The 13410-nt window shown below is 41.8% G+C and overlaps 1 protein-coding gene across 11 annotated transcripts in view; it reads right to left on the bottom strand.

The window, feature by feature from the left end:
* Window positions 1–338: 338 nt before the first annotated feature.
* Window positions 339–13410, bottom strand: part of XPO4 (exportin 4) — a 151216-nt gene continuing 138144 nt past the window's right edge. For 8 of the 11 annotated variants that reach the window (XM_036296562.1, XM_036296563.1, XM_036296565.1 and 5 more), the window contains 6 exons: window positions 12655–12835; window positions 6505–6623; window positions 5061–5191; window positions 4425–4542; window positions 3926–4018; window positions 339–557 (listed from right to left, as the gene is read on the bottom strand). In XM_036296562.1, coding sequence (XP_036152455.1) covers window positions 360–557; window positions 3926–4018; window positions 4425–4542; window positions 5061–5191; window positions 6505–6623; window positions 12655–12835 — 840 coding nt within the window. In that variant the 3' untranslated portion in view covers window positions 339–359. Of the gene's footprint in view, window positions 558–3538; window positions 3672–3925; window positions 4041–4424; window positions 4543–5060; window positions 5192–6504; window positions 6624–12654; window positions 12836–13410 lie in introns of those variants that run through there. The other 3 variants (XR_004965664.1, XR_004965665.1, XR_004965666.1) reach the window with 3 other exon arrangements.

Here is a 13410-nt window from a genome sequence, read left to right as displayed (position 1 = left end):
TAATATTTCACAACGAAAATTTTAAACTTTGGCTAGTCACCTAACGTTTGACAAAGAGGGAAAAGGCACTGAACATGACTTCATGGTGCCCTTATCTATTTGCACATATATATTTCCTTTTGAAAATGTTAAATCACCATTCAAAACCTACAGAATACTTATGACCAACTGTGGTAACACCTAATAGTAGACGCTGATTTGAGGCTGAGCTCTCCTGTCTCAACTGCATTCGTTACATGTCAAGCTCTCCAAAACCCCAATGGCCAAGAAACTGAAGGACAGGATGAGACTCAAGTCAACTTTTAGCAATTCAGTGCACTTTGCAGAAAGGATCTAAATTAAGCATAGAGTTTTGTTCTTTATTTTACACAAAGGAGACCACCAACATTGGCCATAAATTCTTCCAAACTCTTTAGAAAAGCCATCTTTTGTTTCCGATCCAGCGTAGGAGGGGTGCTGCTTGCAGTGAGCTTGTTGAAGGCATCTGCTAATCTCTGGTAAATAACTGGGTCTTGTTGACTTGACAGCAATGTTTCAACCAATTCAGAGTACTCGGCCTATTGAAGAGATAAAGTGCATATAAAAACACATCTTCCTCAATCATCAGACAAGTAGGTCATATCAGTTACTGGATGGTGGGATTCTAAGAGGCAGGGTCTGCCAGCTCTTTTTCAGTTAGCACATAATCTAGTTTCCATCCCAGCCTTTGCCATTGCTAATTCACCTACTATTAACAACCCTACGGGGCAAGTACTGTTTATATACCTGTTTTATAGGAAGTTTATATAACAGTGAGATTAACTAATACATCCAAAATCATACTGCCTCTGAGCAAGAATCCAGGCTGTTTGGCTCCAGAAGCAATGTATTACCAATTTCGTTGTGTTGCCTCTTTGTGTTTTCAAAGCACATTATTCATGTTTGTTTTGCATTTTCTATATAACCTAAGCTGCAACCTTTGGACATTTTCCGAGAGGTTTCTACAGACACTACGTCCACGCAGTTCTGCAGAGAGCGGGTCACACAAATGCAGGTGAGAGGTGGCAGAGTGGGTGAAGGGTATTTCGGTCCTTTCTCAAAGTGGAAGTAGAAAATCTGAATGACTATGCACATGCAGCTCAAACCAGCATTGTGGCTCAGCGGCTCCGGAAAAAAGGACAGGAGGAGCTTAAGAAATACAGGGATATGATGCATGTATCTTTTATATTGTTAGTGCCCTTCATAATATAGCCTTATACCAGCGGTTCTCAACCTGTGGGTCGCGACCCCTTTGGGGGTCGAACGACCCTTTCACAGGGGTCGCCTAAGACCATCAGAAAACACATATATAATTACATATTGTTTTTGTGATTAATCACTATGCTTTAATTATGTTCAATTTGTAACAATGAAAATACATCCTGCATATCAGATATTTACATTACGATTCATAATAGTAGCAAAATTACAGTTATGAAGTAGCAACGAAAATAATTTTATGGTTGGGGGTCGCCACAACATGAGGAACTGTATTAAAGGGTCATGGTATTAGGAAGGTTGAGAGCCACTGCCTTACACAGAGGTGTGGGTGAGGCATTCAAGGAAATGAAAGCAGGGCAGCTTTCTAAAATAAACTCTCTCTTTTTAAAATCCTCACCCGAGGATATGTTTTCAGAGAGAGGAAGGGAGAAAAAAAGAGAAAAACATCAATGTGAGAGAGAAACATCGACTGGTTGCCTCCTTTCTGCGACCCGACCAGGGATCGAACCCAAAACCTGGGTATATGCCCTGACCACGAAATAAACCCGCAATCCTTTCTGGTGTACCGGATGATGCTCCAAACAACTGAGCCACCCGGCCACTGCAATAAGCTTTCTTGAAGAAAGCTGGTCTGCCACTATTTTTCATTAGCTTCCTGGCATATCATGATGGACCAAAATGGTAAAACCATGTTAGTTACAATTGGAAAAGAAGAGCAGGGGACAGCACCCTACCACACCCAGGCATGGAGCCAGAATGGCTGCCTTCACTGCCCCCTCCAAGAGACAGGCCTGTTCACGGGGGAACAAGAATAAACTCAAACCATGTCCCTGCTAATGTGTACTGGCTGTGTCACTGAGCCAAAACAGTAGGACATCATCCTCACCAATCCCAAGCTCCTGTTCTCTGTTCTACATGTATGAATATGTTTTTGTTTTGTTTTTTAAATATATTTTATTGATTTTTTACAGAGAGGAAGGGAGAGGGATAGAGTTAGAAACATCGATCAGCTGCCTCCTGCACACCCCCTACTGGGAATGTGCCCGCAACCAAGGTACATGCCCTTGACCAGAACCGAACACGGGACCCTTCAGTCCGCAGGCTGACGCTCTATCCACTGAGCCAAACCAGTTAGGGCTGTATGAATATGTTTTTAAAAAGGCAACCAGAGCCCTAGCCAGTTTGGCTCAGTGGATAGAGTGTTGGCCCTCGAACTGAAGGTTTGATTCCAGTCAAGGGCACCTACCTCAGTTGCAGGCTTGATACCTGGCCCCAATCGGGGTGCATGCAGGAGGCAACAGATCGATGAGTCTCTCTCACATCAATGTGTCTCTTTCTCACTCCCCTTACCTTCCAATCTCTAAATCAATGGAAAAATATTCTCAGGTGAAGATTAACAACAGCAAAAAAAGGCAACCAGAATATAATGACTTATGTATTTTCCTAGTAAGAACAGGAAATCAAATGTCAGAAAGGCCCGTTACTGGGATGGGCGTCATCTCAGGAAGTGAACTTCTGAACACCTGCACAAACAGTACAGAAGCCTGCCTAAAGGCGGCCTTCAAGTACTTTGACAATCGCTTTGAAATCCTATATTTCTAAAAGAGAAAATAAATGAAGCCCCGAGGGTCAGTCATAGCAGATGCCATGGCCTCTACACTTTTTTAAAAAAAGATTTTTTTATTGATTTTAGAGAGGAAGGGAGAGGGAGAGAGAAGCATTGATGTGAAAGCAAAATATCACCCATGTTCCCTGACTGGGAATTGAACCAGCAACCTTTCAGTGCATGGGACAATGCTCAACCAACTGAGCCACACCAGCCAGGGTGGCCTCCACACTTTTTGAAAAAGTCTTAGTGACCTGCTGGTTTGGGTCAGTGGTTGAGCATTGACCTATGAACCAGAAAGTCACAGTTCGATTCCCGGTCAGGGCACATGCCCAGGTTGCGGGCTCAATCCCCAGTGTGGGGTGTGCAGGAGGCAGCTGATCAATGATTCTCTCTCATCATTGATGTCTCTCTCTCTCTCTCTCTCTCTCTCTCTCATCACTTGGTCATGCTAGGACATGTGTGAGGAATGGGGGGATAGGTTTTGGGAAACTGATTCTTCACATATACTTGATGGGCATGTACAACAGGGAAGGGAGATGGGTGAGCCAGCATAACTTTTCCTCTTCTGTTATATTGGCCCCACATCAGTGACTGCTTCAGTCTTTAAAGTCTCAAAGAAGAAGGAAGGGAGGGCAAGGGAGGTGAAGGTAAGGGAAGAACATTTTCCATATTGTAGTATGGAATAAATACTGTTGTTGCCCGGCTCTCTGAAGGCAGTCTCTTCTGGGTGCCCCGTCTCATTCATCTTGTTTTTTTTACAAAACTGAGTTCCTCAAGGACAGAAGCACATATCCATTATCCTCTCATATCTGATTCCTGGTTCCTAGCAATTGTGTAAGGATAAGGCAAAGGACGGGTCATAACAGTGCAGAAGGGATAATAAATGCTTATTAACTGACAAACAGCTTGTCCAGTTAAAAAAAGCCAGAGCTAATGAGGTTAAGAAACAGGACTACACTGCAACAGAACTGCAGATCTGAGTCAGAGATCCCCTAAGATCTGGAGGGTTAACACCCACCGTGGATCTGAATCATCTCCTTCTAACAGACCAGTGCCCCAAGAAGCTACGGCCCGTACCTGGTGCAGGCACACCAACGTGTAGAACGCCTCTCCGGCTGCTGTCGTCATCTCAGTGTTGTGCTTCTGCAGAACCAGCATATCAAAAACCAGCTGAAAGTGCACAAGGAAACCGCTAAATAAAGACACACAACACAAAAATCACATAGTCCTCCAGCTCCTCCCTGCTCCAAAAAAAAGAGAGGGTGGTATGTGTTCATTATATATATCTGAAAATTAAAGAAAATGTTGTTTTTAAAAGTCCAAGAATAAGATATGGATGTGACTACCTGTGGTATAATAATTAAATTATCCAACTACCCATTATATTTACATCAATTTTTAAGAATACAAAGTAGAAGTGGAGAGTTACATGTCCAGAAAGAGGATCTCCAGAAAACACAGTGAATAGAAAGTGACTATTAAAGAAGGTAAGCATTTCCTGATTTGGAAGATTTATGTGTACTGATAGTCCTTATCAAAGCAGGTGACCCCACAACCTACTATCCAAGCACCTTACCTTCAGAAAGTGCCGTGTTGCTAGAAACAGTGGTGAGTCTGTATCTTGAGCTTTTGCACACTGTTCAGCCAATGGTGTCAGGGCCTCCAGGCACAGCTGGCAAACCTCCGAGCTCATTCTGATCATGAAGGTCAAAGAGCAAATGCAAAGAGACAAACTTGATATATTCAAGACCAAAAATTACAGCTATTATCACATGGAGTGCATTTCTAGAAATGAATGCAGGTAAGCTATAGCTCGAACAATGTGCCTTTACTGAGCTAAGTGGAAAAAGACTCCCAAGGTTTTGAGGTGATCCATACGTGTTTGGGGTCTGCAACTGGAGACTTCCAGCATGTTTCTGATCACACATTGATAAAAGCCTTGCTATTTTCTACCATCGGGTAACTAAGATCAGACACCCAGCAACAGTATGTGAAATTATTTGGGAGGCAGGGGCCAAATGTCCCTGGAATCTGTGAAAGGAGAAAAAGAATGTGATAAACTAACAACAAAATAAACACAGAATTAGGGCAGTTATAGAGATGGTGGCTTTTTTAAGAAATAAAACTGAAATACAAAATAAAAAGTTTGAAAACTTTAGGTAAAATCTTTTCCCCACGTGATAAGTGGTAACAATGCCTATTTAAAGGATACGAAGTCATTCCCAGTTCTAGAGAGCACATCAGACTTTTAAAAAGGTCTTCAGGAAGCTGTGGTATTTTTTCAGGAAAAATCTCACAAATAAATGTAATTAATTTGTAGTATTGATTACAAAGTGTTGGAAACTGAAAAAGAAAAATTAAATATTTAGATGTTTAATGTTATCTAATTTTATTTTCTTTAATCCAAAACAATAACAATAACAGGCAAGCTTGTAAGTATAATGATTTTTAAAATTGATTTTAGAACAAGAAAAGAAGGGAGAGGGAGGAGGGAAAGAGAGAGAGAGAGAGACAAACATTGACTTTTTATTCCAATTATTTATGCATTCACTGGTTGATTCTTCTATGTGCCCTGACCGGGACTGAACCCGAAACCTTGGCATATCGAGACTACTCTCTAACCAACCTGGCTAGTGCGTAATGATTTTTTAAAAAACACATACAAGATGCCTGGTTGGTGTGGCTCAGTGGTTGAACATTGACCTATAAACCAGGAGATCATGATTTGATTGCCGGTCAGGGCACATGCTCGGGTTGCAGGCTCAGTACTCAAGGGGGGGCAGCCAATCAATGATTCTCTCTCATCATTGATGTTTCTAACTCTCTCCCTCTTTCTTCCTCTCTGAAATCAGCTAAAACATATTTTTAAAAAGAGAGAGAGAGAGAGAGAGAGAGAGAGAGAGAGAGAGAGAGAGAGGGAGGAGAGAGAGAGAGAATAGGAAGCAATGGTCTGGAAATCTATGGCCTTCTCATTCTGACACTCATACTCTTCCCTCCCCACTTATCGCCCCCACTGTTTATGCACATGTACACAGGCAAACACACCTCCCTCTTCCTCTCCATTCATGTCCTTGTCCTCAGCTTCAGATTCCTATGACATCTCATGAAAAGAGGGGTAAGAAAGGCAGCCTCATTACCATCACACCCAACTGAGTGGTAAAAGCAAGGTACCGCACAGTCCAAAGGTACAAAACTAAAAACTATATGAGTCTTGGTTTCTTACCATCCTATTTCTACATGGAGGGACTTATAAATTCCTTCCACTGTTTAATCCCTCAACCTGAGAATAATGTTCAACAAGTACCAGAAGAATGTGTACACCTGAACATCTAACATAACTTTAATTGCTTAATGACAAATGATGAGGGAATCAAAACTGCTAACATTAGAATGCAGTTTCTAAAAGCCCCATTTTTTCTATAGTAACCTATTTTGAATGCAGGACTCTGGGGCAGGAGTGAGGGCCTGTGTTCTGGGCTATAAACATGAGTGTTAATGTTACTAACAGTAACTCAAATGTTTTATTTCCATGTGTACTTATCAAACAGGTATTCATATCCCTTAGTTAAATCAGAGGCACATTCTTATCTAAAATATCTTGAAACTTAGAGCACACACATTTTAATGTTCACATTCACTTTCTTTTCTTCAATTACCTTCAAAAGATCTTGTGACATCAAGGGCAGAATTAGGTTGACTCCATATAAAACAACATCCGCTGCTGACACAGACCTGCTTGCTGCTTGCCCCGGCTCATGTCCCCTAAACACTTCATCTATAAACAGAAACCATGCAGTCTTACAGCCATAACATCAACAAATTTGCAAAGTTGGATACATTCTACCCTTGAGAAAGAAAAACAGATTTGAATCCTAAGCCACAATAAATCTGACTGGATAATAGGACACCTGGTAAGCTTGCCTGGGTCACCCTTCTGTATTTCACTTTTTAGGGTCTCAGAGTACTCTATATAGATGGTATTCTGCGTTTACATCAAATACTACTCTTCAATAATAAAAGAAAACTGCCAGGCCGGCATGGCTCAGTGGTTGAATGTCGACCTATGAACCAGGAGGTCAAAGTTTGATTCCCGATCAGAGCACACGCCCGGTTGCGGGCTCAATCCCCAGTATGGGGTGTTCAAGGAGGGAGCCGATCAATGATTCTCTCTCATCACTGATGTTTCTATCGCTCTCTCCTTCTTCCTTCCTCTCTGAAATCAATAAAAAATATATTTAAAATAATAAGAGAAAACTAAAGCTAAATCAATGCTGTGAAAAGTAAACCTACTGACACACTAGTCGCACTATGAATTAATTAATTTCCACAATAATATCTAGTTTATCTCTTACGTGTGTGGAATTTTTTTTAGCTGAAAAGGAATGGGGGAAAATATGGAAATTAATATGTTATATAAAAGAGAAAGTCATTTTTTTTTAAAAAAGAGCTACCAGGATGAAGTGTTCATTATCCTTAATCCATGCCTATAAATTAGTAGGAATCATAAGACCTAAACAGATAAGCAAGCAAAGTCCATAAACAAACATCTAACAAAACCACCAACCAATGAAAAACAGTTCATTCTAATCAAGCAATGCAATTTTTTTTTTTTAAATCCCTCACCCAAGGATATTTTCTTCATTGATCTCCAGAGAGAGTGTGGGAGGGGGGGAGGAGAAGAGGAGAGAAAGAGAGAGAGAGAAACATTGGTATGAGAGACACATCAACTGGTTGCCTCCTGCACATGCCCTAACCAGGACCACGGATTGAACCTACAACCAAAGTATGTGCCCTTGAGAAGGAATTAAACCCTCGACCCTTCGGTCCAAAGGCTGATGTTCTAACAACTGAACAACTGGCCAGGACTAAAGTTACTATTTCTGATTCATTAAATTCAAGATGACTTTTTTTGTTGTTGTTAATCCTCACCTGAGGATATTTTCCCATTGATTTTTAGAGAGAGTGCAAGAGAAAGGGAGAAACAGAGAGAAACATCAATGTGAGAGAGATACACTGATTAGTTGCCTCCTGCACGTACCCAACCAGGGCTGGGGAACCTGCAACCAAGGTATGTGCCCTTTGCCGGAATCAAACCCAGGACCTTTTAGCCCATAAGCCGATACTCTATCCACTGAGACAAACTGGCAAGGGCTCAAGATGACTTTTAAAGGATAATATGTACATGTTGGTCAGGATATAGTGTGATAGTTACCTTTAAGAGCTATATAGTGAAAACCTTTTGAGCACTGTATATACTAAAAGATATAATCAGAAATTCAGACAGGGATTTGTCCACAGAAATGATTATGTATCTCTATTTATAACAGTAAAATCATAAATATTTCAGAAGTCCAATATCAGTGAAATTGATTAAATTCCCAAATGTGGAAAACCATTCAGCCACCAAAAAATCATAAAAAATTTTTGCCGAAACCGGTTTGGATCAGTGACTAGAGCATCGGCCTGTGGACTGAAAGGTCCCGGGTTCGATTCCAGTCAAGGGCATGTACCTGGGTTGCAGGCACATCCCCAGTAGGAGATGTGCAGAAGGCAGCTGATCAATGTTTCTCTCTCATCGATGTTTCTGACTCTCTATCTCTCTCCCTTCCTCTCTGTAAAAAATCAATAAAATATATTTTAAAAAAGTCATAAAAATTTTTTAATAAAGAGAAAAGGGTCAATAATTCTATCTAATAATAGACAAACGTGGTAATTGACTGTACCTTCGCTACACCTCCCATTGGCTAATCAGCACAATATGCAAATTAACTGCCAACAAAGATGGCGGCTAATTTGCATACTAAAGGCAGGGCGGGACAGCACAGCCGCCAGTGGGAGCCGCCATCCCAGGCTGCAGGCCAGCCCCAGAAGCCCCAGAAGTTGCCCAGAAGCCGGTGATCCGGGGGAGATGGGGGACCCCTGCCCAGGCCTGACACCTTTGGCGGAGGCGTCAGGCCTGGGCAGGGGGTGGAGCCGGCAATCGGAGGGGTCTGGGGGTTCCCTGCCCAGGCCTGACACCTGGGCCAGAGGCTTCAGGCCTGGGTGGGGGGCGGAGCCAGTGATCAGGGGATGTGGGGGTCCCCTGCCCAGGCCTAAAGCCTGGGCCAGAGGCATCAGACTTGGGCAGGGGGCGGAGCCAGCAATCGGAGGGGCCTGGGTGGGGGGCCGAGCCGGTGATCAGAGGGAGATGGGAGTCCCCTGCCCAGGCCTGAAGCCTGGGCCAGAGGCATCAGGCCTGGGGCGGGGGGTGGAGGCAAGCCGGGGATTGGTGTGAACTACAGAGGAAACACCTTTTCTGACCACTCACTGGTTAAGCTTCCTGTATGCCACTGGTAATATTCTTAGTAACTTGGGTAATAAGAATCCAAAAAGGTGATCTAGGGTTTTTCACCACACTCCTGGCGAAAAAAACGAAGGTCCACTGCTGGAGGGCTAAGAAATGTCATATCCTGCCCTAGCTGGTTTGGCTCAGTGGATAATGCCTTGGCCTGCCGATGGCAGGGTCTGAGTTCAATTCTGACCAAGGGCATGTACCTAGGTTGCAGGCTCCTCCCTGGCCTGGGCCCAGGTAAGGGCTCATACAGGAGGCAACCAATCAAAGTGTTCCTCTCACTTTGATGTTTCTCTCTGTCTTTCCCTTTCTCTTCCACATTCTCTAAAAATCAATGGAAACATATCCTCAGGTGAGGACAAAAAAATAATAATAAAGAAATTATTATTATATGAAAGACACATCTTGAAAATGCCTAAAGAAAGTTGTAATTTTTTTATGGTGAAGAGACTGGAGTCCGTGTTGGTGAAAAAAACTTTGGTGGCTGCAGTGACTGGCAGTGGGTGCAGCAGCGGGTTGATGGGACTGGTGCCTTCCCCTGATCAGCCCAGTCACCTCCCACAAAGGGAGGCCAGACTGTGGCTTAGGCCCTATCCCCAAGGGGAGCAGGGAATGGGCCTAAGCCGTCACTAGGACATCCCCTGAGGGCTCCCAGTATGTGAGAGGGGGCAGGCTGGGCTGAGGGACACCGCCCCCCCCCCACCCCAGTGCACCAATTTCATGCACCGGGCCCCTAGTACATTAATAAAAAAGGCAGAATATAATGCCCAGCCAGTGTGGTTCAGTGGTTGAATATCGAGCCATGAACCCAGGAGGTCACAGTTCGATTCCCAGTCAGGGTACATGCCTGGGTTGTGAGCTCCATCCCCAGTGTGGGGCGTGCAGGAGGCAGCCAATCAATGATTCTCTCTCATCATTGATGTTTCTATCTCTCTTTTCCTCTCCCTTCCTCTTTGAGATCAATAAAAAGTATATATATTTTTAAAAGGCAGGCTATAAAATTATACGACTGCAAAGAAAATTGTACAAAAGAAGCAAATGGGAAATTACCAGTTTACTCTGGATTATATCAAAGTATGGGTGATTTTTCTGCCTCTGTACTTTAAAATTTTTCTATTAAGAGCATACTACTTTAGAACAAGGGGGGAAAAGATAAAATGGGGTAAATAAAAAATTCTACTTCAAAACCGCCTAATTCTGAACTTCTCCATAGGGGTCTCAGTTCCATTTGGAAGAATCCCATCTTCCAAAGCAAGGCATACAAACCTGAGGCCTGTCTGGGCAGTGAGGCTGTTCTGGCACTGCCCGCAGGCTTCCCTAACAAAACAGGCTCTCTACTTGGAGGCTGTGACCTGGTGCTTGATGGGCACAGCTCTCCAGCCACGAGCTCTACTAAGGATTCAAAAATGGAGAACAAAGCTACATTGCCAGTTATGCATATAATAGGCCATCCAGCATGTTAATTTCATTTCATAATACTTAAAATATTTTGTTTTTATCTCATCTATTAGCTTTATTTAAAAAATAATGACTTAAAAATATTATCTTCCTTTTTACCATCTATTTAAATAGTTAATGCTGTTTATCATTTTTCTATTTTAACTGTCTTCATTTTTCTATCATCTGAACTTCAATCCTATTTACCCTTATTTTATTCTTTCCCCCCTTACTTTGTACTTTCAATCCTGAGCATTTTAACCTCAATGTCTTTTCTTAATGTTTAATTATAACTTGAATGTTTTTGCTCTTTTATTTTGAAAACTTCCTCTCTCCTGTTTAACTGTAGTGTTTGCTCTCTCATTTGTTATAGAACAGCAAGATGAAGTGCAACTTCTATCATAAACCTGGGAGACTGCAGGGGCTTTTCCCTCTAATGCAGTGGTTCTCAACCTTGGCTGCACATTAGAATCACCTGGGAATTTTTTTTTAAATCCTGATTTCTGGGCCTCATTCTCCAGAAATTGTTTCTTTGTTACTAATGTTGTGGCCTCACCCCATAGCAAAGAAACAGAATTTCCAGAGGATGAGGCCCAGAAATCAGGATTTTAAAAAGATTCCCAGGTGATTCTAATGTGCAGCCAGGTTGAGAACCACTGCTCTAAATGCTCCTAAGAGCTCTCCCGCCCTTTCAGTATCAGCTCTGATTTTTAACTCAAATTACTCAGGGTACTGAGCTCTGACAGGGTGCTTACATCCTGGAAAGTCTACAGAAAAGTTACCAAGAGCCCATCAATCAACGGATACAGTGTGTGAAACTGCAGGTTGGTATAAAACTAACTTTTCAAGGAAAAGGCTCAGTAACTAATTCAGGATTTAAAGGCTCACAACCTGGAAAAGGTTGAGAACTCCTGAATTAAAGACTGACCTAAAGAAATCAGAAAGGATGGGAATAACACTCGTGTGAGAGGTGGGCCTGGCACCTGGCAGAGTGGCCATTTCAGCTTTGGTATAGGAAGGAAGCACTGAGGGGATGTGGGACAGGGTCTTAAAAACGGTTTCACTTGGGGGCTCATGAATACACAGACAGTGAAAAGAATTGTTGTCCAGTGAATAAGGAAACAGAGAAAGAACAATCTCAAGTATGGGGCATAATAAGGAAAGTGGAAAGTTACAGCACCCAGCTCAAAAAGAGAATCTTATAAGGAAGAAGTGTCCACAACAATAAATATCTGCAGAACTTCAAAGGAGATGCTCAACAGGATTTGTTTTTCTCTTAAAAAGCAAGATCTCTTTTGTGTTAAGGGAAAATGAGCCGTGAGGTAGGAGGGAGGTAAGAGAATACTCTACAAATACATAAGGTTTCAATTACTAGTGAAGTTCTCACCTATAATAACTCCTGGCTACCAGGCACCAAGCTCAGGACCAAAGACTTCTGAGCTCATCCGTGAACACTCTACACTCTAAAGCACACCCAGTGAAAAGTTAAGAAAGTTAGTGGAAGGATGACTGACTTCCCCAGGGTTCTGCTGTCCGTGAGCCACTAAGTTACTCTCCCAAGGGTGGTCTGTGAGCTCCAGAGGTCAGTATTTCGCACCCCAACATGATTCCCAAGCCTCACTCTGGAAGGCTTTCCAGGACAGCCTCCTCAGGACATAGAGGGACCAGTCACTAAAGCATAACTCTGAAGTCTGGTGCCAGGATGTGATCTAGTCTTGCAATTTACTGCTCCAGATCTGTGGGCAAGTGTTTCCTGCACCTGTTTCTCATCTATAAAATGAGTGTAACAGTGGTACCTACTTCACGCCATTTTGATAGGAATAATACCTGGCATTTGGTAAGAACCTAACAGGTGAAAGATTTTACTATTCTTCTTTACAAGAGGAAAGCCAGGCAGGGAAGACCGGGGGTTCCGCCCTCACTTTAGTGACCAGAGATGACATTTTCATCTATTCTGTAAACTGAACTCCTCATAAGATTTTACTTAACGAAAATATCCTTTAACAACAACAAAAAAATAACAAAGTTCACACCCTACCTGTATCACTGAAGTCTATGAACTCTTTTGACAGAAGGTTTGTAAGAAGTTCCATAATAAGAAGTAGGTCCTGATATTGTTCCTCCTCCGCTGTGACATCCACTCTTTGCCGTCCCAAATTATTCTTAGAATATACTTGCAACAAAGTGAGGCAGGCTTCATATAAGTTCATCGCTTTGGACTGTAAGAAAGCATGCAGAAATTAGGCTACCAAAAAAATATAAATATTAAATTTAAAAATATAATCTAATACATTTACTCGAAATCCCAATGATCTCAAATGCTTGTTTTAAACTATATTAAAACATTAATAAAAATGAAAAATTACACACTAATTAGTCATGCTTAAAATATTAGCAGTTTTCCAGCAATAAAATATAATATCCATTTTTTTTATTCACTTGACTAGAGATGATAAGACTTTGGCAACAGAACTACTTTATTGCTGCTATTCAACTTCTTCATTGATTTTAAGATTTAAAACTGTATAACTTGCAAAAACACAGAGTACCAAACAGTGGTCTTAAACATGAGAATGGCACTGTCATGCCCTCTCAATAATTTAACTGTGACTACATTTTTAATATTTTAAATATAACCTCACTTTCAAGTAGGTTCCTTTGATCTAATAAAAAAAAATACAAGTCAGGAGCCCATATTAAATGATTTAGATAAGATTTAAGCTAATCTGCTGCTAACAAGTATAAATATATGTTTAAGGCTGTTTTTAAAGAGCTTTCTAAATAATTTAATGGA

This window comes from Myotis myotis, unplaced genomic scaffold (assembly GCF_014108235.1).
Source record: "Myotis myotis isolate mMyoMyo1 unplaced genomic scaffold, mMyoMyo1.p scaffold_m19_p_3, whole genome shotgun sequence".
In the NCBI taxonomy this organism is placed as follows: Eukaryota; Metazoa; Chordata; class Mammalia; order Chiroptera; family Vespertilionidae; genus Myotis; species Myotis myotis.
This window is presented reverse-complemented; position numbering and strand designations above follow the sequence as displayed.